This window comes from Astyanax mexicanus, chromosome 20 (assembly GCF_023375975.1).
Source record: "Astyanax mexicanus isolate ESR-SI-001 chromosome 20, AstMex3_surface, whole genome shotgun sequence".
Lineage (NCBI taxonomy): Eukaryota > Metazoa > Chordata > Actinopteri > Characiformes > Acestrorhamphidae > Astyanax > Astyanax mexicanus.
The window spans coordinates 23390782-23409658 of record NC_064427.1 but is presented as its reverse complement, the minus strand read 5'-3'; the positions used below and the strand labels follow the sequence as shown (position 1 = coordinate 23409658).

Genomic DNA, 18877 nt, shown 5'->3' with positions numbered 1-18877 from the left:
CAGTCAGCAGGGCCTTTCGACTTGAAACTCTCCCATGGATACCATTTTTGCCCAGTCTCTTTCTTATTATTGAATTATTGAATCATTAAAACTGAGCTTAACTAAGGCAAGTGTAACTTTCATGACCTCATGGACCTTCTGTCCATGCCCTTTTGGAGTAAGTTCGTTAGGAAATTAGAAAAATGTAGTGTGGAAGAAAGTAAAGGACAGCTTAATTGGTAGCTAGCTAGATTAGCCAACAAGCTAACTGGCCACTCTGATGTATGCCCACACTCAACAGTGTATGCAACACTCCCACAACACACCCACAACACATAGACTTTGGGTGGCACAGCAGAGTTGTCGCCAGCCTGAGTAAGAGCGTAGTGTGCTGTTTTCTCAGAAAACTGATTAGATTTATCAGTAACACCATATACTTCCTAATTTACCATCATGTTTTACCACATTGCAGCTTTATGTACATTTTAATGGGGTGTAAACATAACAAGAGAGTGCGGTTCCTGCAGAAATGTGTTGCAATTAGTGCAAATAATGGCAGCTGATTTTTTTCTACTGTTTAAAACCAAAACTATTTTTGTAGATTGAGAACGAAATAAGGTTTTGCTATGCGATTGCTATGTTGTTTTTAAGGCCTCTGCATACTTCCAGTGAAACGAAGTTCGTGAGCATTGCACGAAGTGGAGCAGGCTTTTGCATTGCCCGCATTGTGCTCTGGCTAGACAAGCTCTGGTATGGCAGCGTGTGAAATATTGAAATTGTATAAACATATTCTAGAAGAAGAGGAGGAGGAGGAAAATCTGTTTTCGCTGCTTGGTCTTTACGTTTGTTTGTTTTTTGGCTTGCCTCTTTTTTAACGACTAACCACAAATGTTGACTCATAACGTCTTCGGGCCTTTGATTTTACCAAATTGAAAACCTCTGGAGTATAATCAAAAGGAAGATGGATGATCACAAGTCATCAAACCAAGCTGAACTGCTTGAATTTTTGCACCAGGAGTGCAGGCATAAAGTTATCCAAAAGCAGTGTGCAAGACTGGTGGAGGAGAACATGCCAAGATGCATGAAAACTGTGATTAAAAACCAGGGTTATTCCACCAAATATTGATTTCTGAACTATTAAAACTTTATAAATATGAACTTGTTTTCTTTGCATTATTTGAGGTCTGAAAACTGCATCTTTTTTGTTATTTCAGCCATTTCTCATTTTCTGCAAACAAACGCTCTAAATGGCAATATTCTTTTTTTGGAATTTGGGAAAAATGTTGTCTGTAGTTTATATAATAAAACAACAATGTTAATTTTACTCAAACATAAACCTATAAATATCAAAATCAGAGAAACTGATTCAATGGGCATATATGCAGCTAAAACACTAGGGAGCCTATAGTGCATCCCAAATGATATTATCAACATTAACATTTTAATAATATAACATTATAGTCATTATGTTAGCTTTTAGAAAAATGTGTTTCGGGGAGGGGGTTGTTCACTATAGGACCCTGTGGCTTGGCCTAAGCTTTTGTCCTTAATGGCTTCATTTTTTCACCTTACATTACTTACTTTTACTTTTATACTTTTAAGTAGTTTTGAAACCAGTACTTTTTTCACTTTTACTTCAAGAGTAAAAAGCTTAATTTGACACTTCAGCTTCTACAGAAGTATTATGAACTCTAGTATCTATATATCTATCTTTTATAGAAAATGTGAATGTGAATACTTTTGACACCTTTGGTGAAAGGAGGATAATACAGGACTACAGTCTGTTATTATAGGCCTACTGTAGAAAAACAAAGTGGTGTAAAAGGTGCAGGTTTCGGTTAAACACAAATGAAACTTGAGCTAAAATTGGGACTCGATTGCTTTGTTTCCTGTGCATCACCTTTGCCGTGGTGTTGGGGTTTTCAGTAACTAGTGCAGTCACTAGTATAGAGGATGACCTTTGACCATTTTTTTTGTTGTTTTAACGAGAGCAGAGGCAGCAGTGTAGATGGGAGGATCTTATAAACAGCACATTCAAGTGAAGTAGAGAGGAAGTGGACTGACACTGTAAAACACTGCTGCGTTTATGAGTGCGTGCTCTGCCTCCATCAGATGGTCTCAATGGGTAAGCCTCTGTTATTTTTGGCTTTTTTTTTTTTTTTCTCTTAAATTTTGCAGCCACGCTTGCGGCCTAGTTTTCCTGAGGCTTGTTTTGGTGTGGGAGGAATGAACAGGCTACTGTTGTTTCTTTGTACTTGTGCCAACTGTAAAGACTGAAAGAGAAAGTGTTTGCAGGGCTGGTATTTTTCGTTGTACTGGATGTGGAACAGAATTTACTGTACCTCCTGCGTAACTGAAATGTGGACGTGGTTGGTGAGAATCATGACCTTAGAAATGCTGCTTCACCATTAAGTTGCGTTCTCAGAACTCAACTCTACAAAAGGCCCGTTATTGTGCAATTTATGTGTCATTTACACACTGATTTACCTTTAGTGCGTCGGGTTATTATCGGATATTCGGATGAAAAAGACAAAAAAAAAGAGAATATTTGGTGTTTGGCCTAACTAGCCAAAAGACAGATTTATTAAAACAAAGCTACAGTATTTTTGTTTGTCTACCTGCTCCGGACTCTAAACTTGATACACAGCGATGTTCCCGCTCTCTGAGTTTCTAATTGTTCCCACCTGACCTCCTGTGTATATAAACCCGTCTGTTTGCTCTTCTGTTTGCTGAGAATTGAATCTAAATTTGTCTGAACTTGCTACACACGTGCGTTCCCGCTCTCCAAGTTTCTAATTGTTCCCACCTGACCTCCTTTGTATTGCTGCCTTTTTGTTACTGACCCTATTTGTTTTTTGTATTTCTGACTTCTGTCTCATTGCCTTGCCCAGTTTATTGCTTGTTTTGTTGCCGACCCATTTCTGAGAATTTCTGAGTCCCATATTTTTGACTCCTCTTTTGTCTTTCCCTTTTGCTGTATTGGATTTCTTGTGTATGAACCCTGGCTTGCCTTGTAAAAGAAAAGGGTATTAAGTATATATATATTTTTTAAAGTGTACTTAACATGGAAAAGTACATACTTTTTCTAATTAAAATATGTACTTAAATACATACTAAATGTACTATTTTGGAACAACTTATGGCAACTTAACTATATTTCAGTTGTAATTGAGCTATATTTAAACATGACATAAAATTCCTTACCTAATTTGACCATACTTTTAATGATCGTAAGTATACTTCCTTTTCACTATTCTCCCTGGTATGTTGTTTATCCTCACTGCCCTATTGATATTGACCTTGCCTGTCCCTGGTAACTCTTGTAAGCTTAACCAAAGTATCTGCGAGTGTCTACCTTGTGTCTGGCATGACAATTTACAAAATTAATTTTACTAAATTTATTGCGGTGTGTCCTCTTCGGTCTTTTCTTTCAGCAGCAACAGCACTGTACGCGATTCAGAGACAGAAAAACACATTACAGTTAGCTTTTAACAGCTATTAGTAAGTTATTAACAGACAGGAAGGCTCTCTACAGCCACAGTGCCGGGTGAAGACTGAGTTTACACAGTGACTCAGCAAAGCCGGCTGCTGTGTCTGTCAAGGCCTTTGCTTAGTTTTTTTGTGGAGATTATATTTGCTTGGCTTTGATGAGCAATATGACGTAAGTGTGGAGAAAACTAAACTAAGAATCGCGGATGTCGTGCACTTGGAATCTGGGCAAACTCCACGGCCGAAGACACTACACAACAAGGCCTCTGATTGGCCGAGAGTGGAGGCGACAAGCAGACAAAGCCGCAGAAAGTATGCCAGCTCCTAAATTCAGGTTTGGCTTCGTGCAGCATATGCAGAGGCCTTTAGAGTCACAGTTTTAACCCATCTGTTAGTAAATGCATCTGAGTGCTTCATCCAAGTTAAGGCCAGCTAATGTTTTAACCCAGTTTTAACCCTAGAACGCTATCGCCTGGTAATTTTCACGCACACCATTTTTTTTAATGTGATTTTCTTTGTGTAGCTTCAGGGCTCATTGATATCATTAATGTTATGGTTGATTCCCTTCTCCCTTCTACAGACAGACCCAAGTTGCAAAAGTTGATTTCAGGGAGGTTAAAAAAAAAAACTTGCACACACATCAAAGGATAACGAAATTATACTTTTGTATTAATTAATTTGACCTTTTTTTTAATTAAATTTAGAGTATTCAGAGGTGAAATTAGTTTTATCTTTTTTCTTTTTTTTCCTCTGCTTTCCTTTTTTGGAAAAAAAGCCTTTATTTGACAAAAATTGACAGTTACAATATCACAAAAAATTGCACAACATCAAAAACATTTCATATAATATTACAATAATTATTAATATTGCCTCCGCCATGATCTGCTTTCTCTCACTCACTGAACAAATCCCGTCCGGGAGGGGGGAAAACACTGCCCGCCCACACTAAAAACTGATTGGCTGTCTCACAGACTCTTTGCAGAGAACAGGCCAATCGGAACCCTCTCTGTTTTCTCTCTCTCCTTCCCACACTCGTTCTGAATTCCGGGAGATTATATGTGACTCGCGGGCATCAGGGGGCCACTACCGAAATGCGGGAGACTCCCGCAGCTTCAGGGAGACTTGGTTTGTCTGCTTCTATGTTTTTTTTAAGAGGCATGCGTTCGGTGATTTTCATCCAACGTTAGTGATATAGAGTACGATATTTTATGGGTGTATTTTACCTGATGTTTCTGTTTGTGTGTTTAAATCAGGCGCTCACATGTTTCAGGAATGGGTGGACCAAAGTCCACGTTTCCAGCAGCATTATTTTTTTTGTTAGGACATTACCTGTTAAGGATTACCTGATATTCCAATATTTCTTTTACAGGATCATCCAGGGTACATTTTTTATATAATGCTGTATGTTATAAAAATAAAGAAGGGTTCCAAAACTTGTCATACATTGTACACCCAACGTTACTGAAGGTGTTACTTATTTTAACGTTAGTGTTCTAGGGTTAAACTGCTTCAGTCCAATCTGTGGCTGGCTGCTGTGTCTTCATCCCTTGTTTCAAATTAAAGGCACAAATTAAAAGTTTGTAACTGTGATTTTAATGCCATTTCATGACAGTTTGAGGGAGCAGTGGTCATATTTTTGTAGAAGTGGGTTAATAATGCAAAACGAAATATAGATAGATAGATAGATAGATAGATAGATAGATAGATAGATAGATAGATAGATAGATAGATAGATAGATAGATAGATAGATAGATAGATAGAATACTGTTGTGTTTTGTTGGTAAGTCTGCTGGTATGTTAAATATGTTGTGTGTTTAATAAATATTTATAAAAAGTATTTTTTTATTGCTTTTTCTTCGAAAAGCAAGACCAACACACATTTAGTCTATTCAATTTATTGTATGGTGAAAAAAAGTGTTGGATTTTTGGTATTCGTCCTTCTGCCAAATGTTTAATCCCAGCATACATTTTTTGTTTAGTGGAACATTTTCCATATGATACAGTTAACGTTCTTGGAACGTTCAATATGTAAAGCTTTCCTGATATTCTTAAAAAATTCTTACGTAAAGTTTTTAAACGTTGCTGCAATGTAACTAGCTTGTTAATGTTTTAAATTTTACTTGTGGGACTGTTACTTTTGACTCTTCCATAATGTCAGTATTTGTTAACCAGGTAGCATTATTTCGCTGTGATGCAAACCATTATAATGTCACGTTTGGAACATTATTGCTGCAACGTTACAGGCTAACCTTCCTCCTGGAACCTTTTCAAAACGTTGCTAAACATTCTTATAATATTCTCTATTAGCTGGGAGTGTTTCGGTTTTGGTTAAGGCCATAAACGTTCAGTTTGGTGCATCGCTAATTATTAGTGTGTAAAGTTCACACTGACTTTATTGTCCATCTTTATCACACTACAGTTCATTCACATTCAGCTGTTCTGCCTGATCAGCTGTGCTTAACTGGCTTTGATGGAAATGGGAAGTGAGCAGTTCCGTCTGCTGTGGTATACCTGTATGGGAATACCCTCCTGGACCGGAAGGAAATTAACCATATTTGGGCACTTGGTTGATTGGCCAAGACAGGTTAGCTTTCTTCAGTTTGGCACTGGAGGTAATAATACACAAATTATACAGTACGTTTTAGTACAGTAGAATGATGCTAGATTCTGTACACTGGCTTCACAATGAAACATATCACGCAAAAGGAAATAGTCCCATGACTGTCACACTGTCAGTGTTCAGTCTTACTCATAAAATAACACCTCACAACGTGTACAGGTCTTTGTTTTTTCAGGCCGTCATCTTAGGTAACACTTCATGGCCAAATTACAGTGCATATTGCTTTCCCATGACTTCTGGTTTGTCAAAGTATAACCGTAAAACAGTGTCTCAGGCATCACATTAGTTTTAGATCAGTTTTAAAGGCATTCATTCCATTAGGGGGCCTCAATCCTCTTTTTAAATGGACTAGTCTTGCACTTGAAGAAAAACAACTAAAACAGCTAAAAGTCAGCTACTGAATGTAAATGTTTGTATAAATTTGACATATAATATACATATATATTATTATTGGGGGGTTGATGGTTGGTGATCTATTAAACACTTATGGAATGGATGGAGTTTTTGGGAGTTAGGATCGAGGTGGGATTGGGAGATGATCATCATGGAACATTCTGACCCCACTTTTACTCTTGTTGCTGAATGAAACAAACCCTCACAGCAATGATCATTACAAAATCTTGTAGAATGTTTTTTTCACTTCAACTCTTTTTTAAAACTTGATTTTTGAAAAAGAAACTAAGAAAGAACAGATATCACAATGCTTTTGTCCATAAAGTTAGTTGCAGTCTTAGGGCTCTATTGTACAACCTGCACAATCGGGTCCCTGTCATCAGTCTATATTTATGCACTGTTCAATTAGCATCAGAGGTTAGGAATATATTTACACTGATGGGCGTGGCGTTCTGGAAATAAAATGTGTTCAGGTGGAAAACAGGTGGAAGCGCCACTGTTTGATTAAAACCCTGACAACAGTCCTATCTTAGCCATGCAGGAGCACCGTTCGCACTGCACGCACATCACCCCCTTCTTTGGCGCGTGCACACCCCCACTTGTTACACACACAGACTGTCTGCAGCGCACAAGTCCAGTGTTTCCATCAACAAATAAACTGAATAAAGAATAAAATAACATTCACAGCGTTAACGCACAGGTCAGTATCCTCTGCTAAGACCTGGAAAAGTGCCACACTGTTAAAACGCCCTAAATCCAGCTGCACCATATACAATTAACCGGTGCACCATAGATCCCTAAAATAGGGCGCTAAGACTGTTTGAACTGCAGGGATTTAAAAATAATAAGAATTCTACTAGAAAAGCAGAAGGGCACCAACTGGTGGCCACTCACTAAGACAGATTATCAAAATGTCCTGATCTAGATGGAACATCCTCATAATTTATTGCAAAAAGGAGCACTCTAGCAGTAGGGCTGCGATAATTAGTTGATATACTCAACAATGTCAATTATAAAAAATTTTTAGTGTGGACTAATCGTTAATTTGTAAAAGCATTAAACAAATACAAAAAGTGCAAAGGATGGAAGTGCAATGGGAGAGGGGTAATGGGCAAACTCACACAGTTTACACTTAGCTTGGTCTGTGTCTTCAAAAGTTCCCAAACACAAAAAAGTACATATTATTCTCTAAATATCAGTATGTTTCACATTAAAACATATTTTGGGTATTAAAAGGGCATTTAAATGTATTTTGATGTGAAGAAATAATGGCCAACTAATAGACTAATAAAAAAAAAATAGATTAGTCAAATATATCAAAATTATCATTGATTGGAGCCCTACCTAGTGGCCAATCGTCAGTAGGGCACCCTGCCCCCCAACTGAATCCACTAGTGCATATGATACATGGACATAATCTTCTTGACCTACTTCAACCTGAAGTAAAGATGGACCTGCTTTGATGGCGCTGTCCTGTCAGGAAAGTCCCTCTCCTCACACAGCTTACCATAAGCTTAAGTCCTATGAGTGTACAGGCCAGCCAATCAGCTCGGCCAAGCCAGCAGCCAACGGGAAGTTGCATTCTGACACAGACGGTCCGTGTTCACGTTGTGGCTGTATAGAGGAAGTGGCTTGTCACTGAATGCAAACCCCAGATCGTAGGCTGCCTCACTGTAGATCCTAAATCGCGTCAGTCGGCGAAGCCTGCCCTCAGCTTTCTCGCTCGTGATTATGCGTTCGGCTTCGGACAGATAACATGGTGACCGGTTCGAACCCATGGCTGTGTCAGTGAGGAAGAAGAGGCCTACTGTACATCCTCATCAATCTATGAAAATGTGCCTGACAGACTGGAATTTCATGTAAGTTATTCGACTCGCTTCTTTATTTGCTTCGTTCGCCTTAATCCTAGCCCGCATTCTCCACCAATGTTCAATCCACATTTATGACAAGACATCGCTCGTTTAACATCATATGTTTTAATACTGTATGTGAGTAAAAAAAAAAAAGCTGGTTAATTGGTAAAATGGTATCTGATCAGTACAGGTATTTTTGGATGACAGCTGTTGGTAGTTCTGTTGCCTGTGTTTAGCGAACAGAAGTGAAACCGAATACTCGTAAGCCTAACAGTGCAGTGCAATCTGCCCCCCTAACTGTCGCCCATTTCACAGATTTCTGTGGTTTGTAGAAACGTAAATGTGATTATCGCTTCCCTTATGCATTGTTATGTATGGTGTAGACTAGTGGCTTGACCTCCGACACAATTTAAAGAATTAGTTGCCGAAATAATTTATAGGGGTCCATTTATTTAAAACTTTTTAAAAAGGTTTTTACGTGAAAATGTACCTTGTCGCATCTTAAGCTTTCTTAAAGGTTCCTTAAATCAATTGCATGCTAAAAGTGTTTGAGTCTACGTCTCAAGAAGGCAAAAGGTCACTACAGCCATATTGTGATAAGGAATGATGTTTTTTTTAATCACTGTTAAAATATAAGCTGAGAAACTTAGTTTAATTGGTCTTAGTCTTTAGTTTGAAACTGTGGAGGAACTCTATAAGATGCTTTGCAGAACTTTTAACAGGATTTTAGTTTATATGACAGTGTAGACTCTATATACCACCCTATGCTTTGTATACTATTCTGTACATCTCTATACATTTCCTATACAACCCCATACTACCCTGTATTCCTACACTCCCTATATTACCCCCTATTAAACTATATTCCCTGATGTCCCTATACTACAATGCACTCCTTATACCACCCTATATCCTCTACGCTTCCTAGTATCCACCATCTATTGTACCCTATACTATATCATACTATACTATACTATTCTATACTAAACTGTATCTTGTACTTTCTGTGAGGTGTAGACCAAGATGTCAATGTGAGAATTGCTTCCGTTACTCATCGTTACATACTGTCTAGACTAGATGTTAGATGTTAGATGCAATGCCAAAACCTTCATGTCTTGCCTCCTAACTCCACGTTACATACTGTCTAGACTAGATGTTAGATGTTAGATTCAATGCCAAAACCTTCATGTCTTGCCTCCTAACTCCACATGTCACATGGTAAAAGGTCAGTTGACTCAGTCTGTTGGGTTATGTGGTCATGCCAAAAGTTTACTCAGAACAAATAAAGAATTGCACTGCCTCTCACCTCTATGCAGATATGAAAGTGTGTTTGTGTGGGTGCAAAGCAGTGGGTGAGCCTCCCACAACCCCCGAAAACATCATCCCACAAATTTCTACAGTCTGGGTGCGAAAAATAGAACCCACTTAAAGCAAGTTTTAAATAGCTCTTTTCTCATTTTCTCACGTTTCAGCCTTGTACGCTGTCACAATCTATCTTTTCGAGCATTTTTTATACGTCTTTCTCATGCACTTGTCTGTAATTATAACAGAAGTTTCCTGTAATGAGTGATGTAGCCATATTTGGCGACAGGAAATGATGCGGGGGAAATCCATGAAGACCGCCAAAGCAGAATGACTTCATATGCACAGCCTCTTGTCTGCTTGCTGTAAAACATAACTCTTGTCTCCATTCAGAATTAGGGCATGGAAATAAATGTTTGTTCCAAAGGAAAACAAACTTCTCGGGCTCAACGAACATTTTATTAGAAAGCTTTTCCTTGCAGGTCAGATTTGCTGATGAATCTCTAAAGTTTTCCATCTACCAAGTTTTTGCATTTACCTCAAGTGTTTGCAAATGGAAAAGGCTCAATTAAAATTCTAAATAAAGAAATAAATAAACACCCAAATACTGCAGAAAGATTTTTATGCTTGAACAAATTAGAAAAAGCCAAACTGCAAAAAAGAGTGATGGAAAAGGGATTTTCAAACAAACGATGACACATCAAGCTGGATGATGCCTCCACTGTGTCCAATTATACAATGTAATGTTTCATCAGTTTTTTTTTCTTATTGCTGGGAAACAGCACATACATAACAAATAAAAAATGTTATATTTATACTAAAAACTTCCCCATTCCACTGTTTACCACTATACTCCATAAACTCCTCTGTATTCTCTATATGAGTCTTTACTCTGTATATTACCCTATTCTACCCTATACTTCCCTACACTCCCTACACTACCATAATCTGCCCTAAATACCTTTTACTACCCTATATGCCTTTTAATATCTTACATTCCCTATGCTACCATATACTCCCTATATCATACCCGATTCTATCCTATACTGGCTATAATATACTTCCCTATACTACACCATACTGTCTGTAATATACTCCCTATACTACCTTATACTCCCTATACTACTCCATGCACACTATACTCCCTATACTACCCAATACTATCCTACACTGTCTATAATATACTCTCTATACTACCCTATGCACACTATACTCCCTATACTACCCCTTATTATCCTATACTGTCTGTAATATACTCTCTATACTACCCTTTGCACACTATACTCCCTATACTACCCCATACTACCCTATACTGTCTTTAATATACTCTCTATACTACCCTATGCACACTATACTCCCTATACTACCCCTTATTATCCTATACTGTCTGTAATATACTCTCTATACTACCCTTTGCACACTATACTCCCTATACTACCCCTTACTATCCTATACTGTCTATAATATACTCTCTATACTACCCTATTCACCCTATACTTCCTATACTACCACACACTACCCTATACTGTCTTTAATATACTCTCTATACTACCCTATGCACACTATACTCAATAGCCTAACCCATATTACCCTATACTATCTATAAAATATTCTCTATACTACTCTATGAACCCTATACTCCCTATACTACCCCATACTATCCTATACTCTCTATAATTTACTCCCCCTACTACCTTATACTCCCTGTTCTACTCTATGCACCCTATTTCCTATACTCCATGTTCTATCCTATACTACCTAAACCACCCTACATTATTCCTTATACTCCCTATACTACCGTATACTCTGCACAATACTCTTAATCAGTTGGCATGGATGGCCGGTGACTGGAAATTACTTTACAATCTCCCATTCAAAAAATGCTTAATCAGAAGTTTGTCTGGAAAAATGGCTCTGCTCTGCCCTCTCAGAACTGTCTGGTGGGTTTGCACTCCCAGACGTATGGTGGATATTGTTGGGGTAGCACAGAGATTTTAGCACTAATTAGGTGGCCACCTGCTCAATATCTCTGAACTGCACACAACACAACTATAAAAAAAACTGTCTGTAAAGATCTGAATTTTTTTTTGTTTCTGTTTCGCTCTTAAGCACGATGTCTTATATCATATAAAATAATTTCAGATAACTGAAGTGTATGGAAAACCCATATTCAGTTTGCTATCCAATAGTTCTTTGTTAATGGACAGTTTCTTACAACACAGCCACTCCTGGCTGGACAGTTTTGGATGGTGAAGAATTGAAGAATTGTTCTCCACTACATCACCTACACTCCCCTCCATGCAAATGCTGTGCCAAGAATGGTTCACCACCCAAACAGTATCTTGGCAACCTTAGTCCTGTGGTCAGACACAGACTAATTATGAATAGATTAGATAAATAGATGCAAGGGTGACGTGAGCCTCAGTCAGTCTGTCTGACTGTTGACAGAATGAGTGAGTAATGTGGTTCCCACTGTTTCGGTCAGAACGTCTGTCTGTGTAGATCAGGGTTAACTGAGAAATCGTTGTGACATTCTGCTGGTCACCCGTGTGCACTGTTGTCTCTGTAAAAAAAAAAAAAAAAGGAATATACTTCTAATGAAACTGCAGAAGAGCTTGATAACATCATCTCGCTGGGGTATCTCCCACTAAGCTTTGTTTTGTGATGTTGTGCAAGAAGATGTAGTAAAGCCTCTGTAGCTCGTGACAATCTAATCTAAAAAAAGTTAATAATAATAATAATAATTGTACCCTGCTGTTGTGGTAGTAACTGTCTCTACTGTCCAGGGGAGGGCTTTCTAATAGATATTGGAGGATTGGCGTGAGTGAGGTTAGGCTGTTGGATGATCTCCATTGCAACTGATCCCCATCTTATTCCAAAAGCATTGAATAAAGCTTCCAAATCTACCATTACACCTGTCACAATAATTGCAATATCGATTTATCTTACAATAAATGAACATGACCTCAATCATTTTTGATAGTGGTGATATCGTCTATTGTGTTTATTTGTATGTTTGTTCACACATATAATGGTGAACAGTATTATTATTATTATTAGCCAGTAATGCTTTAATAACTGTGACTCCATACACACAGTGTGGACTAAAGTAGTTGAAGAAATAAGTATATAATTGTCAAACTAATTATAATAAATGATTAAGTGTATAATTACTTTTTTATGCTATTCTGTTATCATTATGTCAGAGGCATTTAATAGTCCTTAGATTACAAAAATATTGTGTATCGCAATAATTTCTGGCACAATATATCGTCCACAAAAAAATCTTATCATGACAGGCCTACCTACCATCATTCCAGAGAACAGAGTTTCACTGATCCACATCTCATTGCTGGAATATTAGTTTATTTCAAATAAAAGATGAGACAAGACAGCCATATTTACCATACTTGAGTTTTCTGGACTTTTCAGAACACTAGAACATTAAAACCTTTGATGTCTGGGATATTGTGAGACATTGGTCCTGCACAGCTCAGTGTGGGTAGAGATTGTTATCAGTGAGAGCGTCCTCAGTGTTAGATAATGGTGGTGTCTGGGCCTGTCGCATCCTGTTGAGGAACTCAGAGAGCTGGCCTACTTTGGCCAAACCCCTGGGTTATCTTGTGGTTAAAGGCACATCAGGAAGTGAGCTGAATGAAACTGGCACGTTCATCAGCTCCTTCATTTTAACCAATTTCTGAAAGTTGCTTTCCTTCTATTACATCTCAGCTTCTGAAGTGAGATCTGAGTGTTTTGTTCATGTTCTGGAGCATTAAATGAAGAAAAAATTAGCTTGATGTAGTGTAATAGAGGAAAACATTATTATATAGCACAAAAAGATTATTTCTTTGTTGTAATAATGCTTCTTAGCAATAAATCGTAAACCATTGGAAAGTCTGTTAATTTCCCTTTTAAATGAGGCCACATTTGCCCATGCTCACTGGGGCTGCCAATCAGGTACCAGAAAGTCAAAGTGTCAATAGCAACAGCAAAAAAAGATGTTTGGCTTTGGTAGAGAAGATTTGGTCAATTTTTCGAGGGCACAATCCACATACTAGCTCTGCTACTTGTCCCACAAAAAAAAGTTTCTTAATGTCTAAATCTAAATGTGGCACGAATATCAGAAATTAAAATGCTTTTCAACAGTATTTATTGATTAAAAACATTGTTACAATAAATAATCTAGCAAACACAAATTTTCCTACTTTGTGTGCTATGTAAAGTATAGTATAATTTTTGCACCAGGAGTGGCATAAAGTTATCCAAAAGCAGTGTGTAAGACTGGTGGAGGAGAACATACCCAGATAACAGAAACTGTAATTAAAAAAACTGGGTTATTCCACTAAATGTTTATTTCTGAACTCTTTGCATTATTTGCAATTTTTTTTTTGGGGGGGGGGGGGGGGGGGGGGGTTTGAAAGAAAGGCCACCATAGCTCTAAAATATTGCCTTTCACCCCAGACAGCCCACGGTCCTTTCGTAGGTGGAAACCTGTTTTTGTCACCTACACAGCACTCAGGGGGAAAGGCAGGCAGCATCTGATGCAAATGATGAGGCAGAGTGTGTGTTTTCCACCCTGGTTACTGCTCCCTAGTGGAAACTAACTTGCTGGCTTCAAAGGAACCTGAGAAGATAAAGGTCTGTTGTTTGTCTTTTCTTGAGCCTTGAAGTCAAGGCCATCTGAGGGTCAGCAGAAGATTTGCTGCAATGTCGCAAACATGCCGGCCCAAAATTATTTGAGTGGCTAAAGATAGCATCGGAGCGTGCTGTGCAGACGTAGACACGGTGATGTTTGCATTCTTGGTTTTAGGTCACATTTTTAAACTTTCAAACTTCAGTCAGCAATTCCTGCATTATGGAATACATTCCAGAATACATTTTTGTTGCCTCATTTTGTGTAATAGGTGCCTCATTGCCTCCTTACCTTTGGGTAATGTTGTGTATCTATCATGCTACATTTGTGCGCTTTTCATTCTCTGGGTTGAACCCACCGTTTCTGCTGTCCCAAGGCACTAGATAATCTCCCAGCTCCACCCAGCAACAAACTTCCAGAGCAATTTGGGAGAAATCAGATTCAGACATCAGACATCTCTTTTTTTCCTCTCTTTTTCTCTTTCTCTTTCTCTCTCTATCTCTGCTATCTTTTGCCCTTCTGTCTCTGTATGCCCTGCCGTGCATCTGCACCCTGGCATTTGGGCACCGGCTGTCAAACGTAGGGCTTTAAAACAGCAAACTCTGCTGGAGATCTGCGACCTACAGCACGATCAAGAGCTCAGGAGGGGATCGCACATTCCACGGGAAGCGTGCCGTTTCCTGCCCTTCCTGTCTTGGCTTTTGTCCGGTCCAGGGTCAAGGTTTAGCTGGAGGTTTTTGCTGGCCTGGCTGGCTTTATTAGGGCTGGAAGCTGGAGCTGCTGTAGGGGAAAGCTCCTCAGTCTCGTATGGATCTTCTCCCGGATCAAAGCTCAGCTGCCAGCATGTTCAGTGAGAGCTCAGCAGTGAAAGGCATAAGAAGGCGGATGAGAAAGAGGTAAGAGCGGCTGGCGAGCAAGAGGGCGAGAGAAAGAGAGAGAGAGGGACTAGTTTTTGGTGTGCAGGTGTGAAGTGCGTATTGTAGAACTGTAGTTTAAATCTGAATTTTCCAAAGAAGTGTTTTAAACTGTTTGAAAATACTTGGTTCATTTTACATTGCATACACTTAACTTTTCATAATAGATGGATATGTAAATAAAAGTGGTCCAAAAACAGAAGATTAAAGCTTTAAAACTTAAAAATGATGAGTTTCTTTGATTTTACCAAATTGAAAACCTCTGGAACATAATCAAGATCACAAGCCATCAAACCAAGCTGAACTGCTTGAATTTTTATGCACCAGGAGTGACATAAAGTTTCCAAAAGCAGTGTGTAAGACTGGTGGGGGAGAACATGGCAAGATGCATGAAAACTGTGATCAAAAACCAGGGTTCTTCCACCAAATACTTATTTCTGAACTCTTAAAACTTGAACTTGTTTTCTTTGCATTATTTGAGGTCTTTTTTTTTCTCATTTCTCATTTTCTGCAAATAAATGCTCTAAATGCTGCAGCCGCATGCTCAATGTTACATTTCTATGTTAAAATAATTCTGTGCAGACTGTTAATATTTATATTGCGACAGTATATAGTATTTTTAGCGTAGTAGAAGTAACCTACGTATGCTAGTTGTCAGTTACCTCAGTGTGGTAACGAGAAGTTAGCCTTTTTTACCTCATATCTTTTAAGTGGTTTACATTCAGTCTGCGTCTGTGAAGGTGTACGCTAATAACTAATACCAACTGATACTAAGTGGTTTTGACAGCTTTATTTCCTATAGTTTATAAGAATAGAATTGGCTTCCTGTCACCATTTGTTGGTACTTTTCTGCTAGCAACAAAGCTAGCTAACGCTAGATACACTGCACTGAGAGAGAGGACATTACAGCTTCCATAGCCAGTAAGCATAGCATTATATTTATAGATTTTTATAGATTTTTAAAGAACCATTTATCTGGTAACATAATCAGTTTGCTGCAGGTGTAACATTACTGGATATCACACATCTTAGCTAATTGCTATTATTTAACTTACTATACATGTTTTTTTTTTTTTACAGTGTATAAATTATGATTTCAATTTTAAATTGTAATATTACCTCAACTGCTTTTGTTACTTTTGTTGCTTCAGCATACATGAGTTAAAACTGCAACATTAATGAAATCCAATGTTCCTTCAGCAGCCGTGATGACTTTTACTGAACTTTAATGTGAATGGTCCAACTAGAACGCTTGTGACGGATAAACTAGACCTTTCATTGTGTTGTTCTTATATCAGTCTCCCAGCTGTTTCCTGTTCTGTGATCTTTAAAGACTCTACACTCAGCACATCTTCATGCATTTTTTTTTTCTTTTTGTTCTTAACTGTATTTTGCACTGTAAGGTGCACTGGATTTTAAGGCACACTGTCAATAATCGTCTACTTTCTGGTCTATTTTCATACATAAGGCGCACTAGATTTTCTTTTAAAGTCAAACAAGCGCTGGATGTTTATCTACAAAAATGTATCTCCCAAAACCTGTTTTTTTTTTTGGGTGAGTAAAGTGCTTCCATTTATTTACAGTTAGTTTAGATTCACAGATTTACAAAAAAGCTGGGTGCAGCAGCATTAGCAGCTAACCACTGCTAATATTAGGGCAATATTAGCTAGCGGTTCTTTCCATGAACTTGTTTTAAGATGGTGCACACGCAGAATACAGTCCAACAATACTCACCTATTAACGATGAAAGAGCTAGTGCTTAGCACAGTTAACAGCTAATGCTAATGCTGCTCTAGCAGTGCTAACCGGGGTTAGCAGCAGGCTACAGTCCTATATTACTCACCTCTGAATAGCGAAAGAGCTAGCGCTTAGCTCGGTTAGCGGCTAATGCTAATACTGCTGGTGAACTAAACTAAAACTCCTGCATAATGCTGTTCTTCAGCAGAGTGGATTTACTGCTCCTTAATACCTAACTGGTAAAATTCATACACAAGGCTCACCGGATTATAACACACACTGACGATTTTTGAGAAAATAAACATTTCAGAATGTTTTTTTATTAAACAGAAATCTTTTTTCTTTATAATGTAGGAATATGGCCGCTGCACCGATCTCCTGGCCCAACCCCATGAGGGCTATCGGAGCTCAGAATCTGCTCACCATGCCTGGAGGGGTCAGCCTGTCCGGGTATCTACACAAGAAAGGGGGGAGCCAGTTTAGCCTGATGAAATGTAAGTTGTAACTGTTGTTCTTTAGAGCTTTAAAAATTTAGACCCAAATTAAAGAAAATTAATTCTTTTATTTATTCATTTACTAATGCATGTATTATATTATTGTATTATATTATTATATTTATTATATTCGAATTAAATTGCATTGACCAAAACAATAAAGAAATATACTAATGCATCTCTAAAAATTAGAATATTACTGAAAAGTTACTTTATTTCAGTAATTCAGTTCATGGTGGAAAACACATATATTATATAGATGTATTAAACACAGATTGATCTATTTTGAAGTGTTTATTTATTTTATTGTTGATGATTATGGCTGATTAACCAAAAAATCAGTGTCTCAGAAATGTTTAATATTATATAAGACCAATTGTACTTTTGGCAGTGTGGGCAGTGTCCTGCTGGAAAATGAAATCCACATCTCCATAAAAGTTGTCAGCAGAGAGAAGCATGAAGTGCTGTAAGATTTTGTGGGAAAACTCTGCACTAATTTTAGACTTGAAGTAAAACACAGTGGATCAACACCAGCAGATGACATGTCTCTCCAAACCATCACTGAAACTTCACACTAGACCTCAAGCAGTTTGGACTGTGTGTCTCTCCACTCTTCCTCCAGAATCTGACCTCTTGATTTTCTAATGAAATGTAACATTTACAGATGGTCAGCGATGGTTTGGACAGCCATGTTCATCTGCTGGTGGTTTTTATTGACTGTAAGCTATTATCATCAACAATAAGGAAAATAAAGGCTTAAATAGATCAATCTGTGTGTAATACATCTATTTAATATATGAGTTTCACATTTTGAACTGAATTACTGAAATAAAGTAACTTTTCAAAAATATCCTTTTTTTAGATGCACTAATCTATCTAATAATATACATTTTGGCCATATTGTCCAAGCCTTTGGTATATTGAGAAAATAAAATTTGTTAAATATAAACCATCTCCATACACTAAACCAGCATCTCCTCATGATGTTTTGGCAGCATTAGAAAGAAAACTAGCTCTAGTGTTTTTTAGAGTCTGCTTTAGGCTATGGAATGAGTGAGATGAAAGAATGTGGTTTTGAGAATGCTGGAATATTTACGTATGATTTTGTGCCAAACCCACAGGGCCTCTACGCTACATTATAATCCACAGAGGCTGCGTCTACTATTTCAAGACGAGTACCTCAGCTACACCACAAGGGGCGTTCTCCCTCAACGGCTACAACAGGCAAGTTCACTTCTCTGCTTATGTGGGTCATTATTAAAACACTGTGCCTTTTAAACATATGACAAATATATATTTTAACTTGCAAGCATGCGTCCGTCCTGTTTATGGCAAGCTGCACAACAGGGTGGACAATTAAATAAATTAATTTTAATTACCCTGATATTTTACCATGACAGGGTGGACAGCTCAAGCTTTATCTCAACTAAATACAGTGAAATTATTAATATTAATTGTTGAA

General features: G+C 37.9%; 1 protein-coding gene across 4 annotated transcripts in view; it reads left to right on the top strand.

Annotated features, from left to right (window-relative positions):
* The first annotated feature begins 2016 nt into the window (after window positions 1-2016).
* Window positions 2017-18877, top strand: part of sh3bp2 (SH3-domain binding protein 2) — a 30605-nt gene continuing 13744 nt past the window's right edge. Inside the window, exons 1-3 of one of the 4 annotated variants that reach the window (XM_022681226.2) lie at window positions 2017-2104; window positions 17276-17415; window positions 18537-18639. In XM_022681226.2, coding sequence (XP_022536947.2) covers window positions 17280-17415; window positions 18537-18639 — 239 coding nt within the window. In that variant the 5' untranslated portion in view covers window positions 2017-2104; window positions 17276-17279. Of the gene's footprint in view, window positions 2105-8123; window positions 8342-14503; window positions 15167-17275; window positions 17416-18536; window positions 18640-18877 lie in introns of those variants that run through there. The other 3 variants (XM_007255044.4, XM_022681223.2, XM_022681222.2) reach the window with 3 other exon arrangements.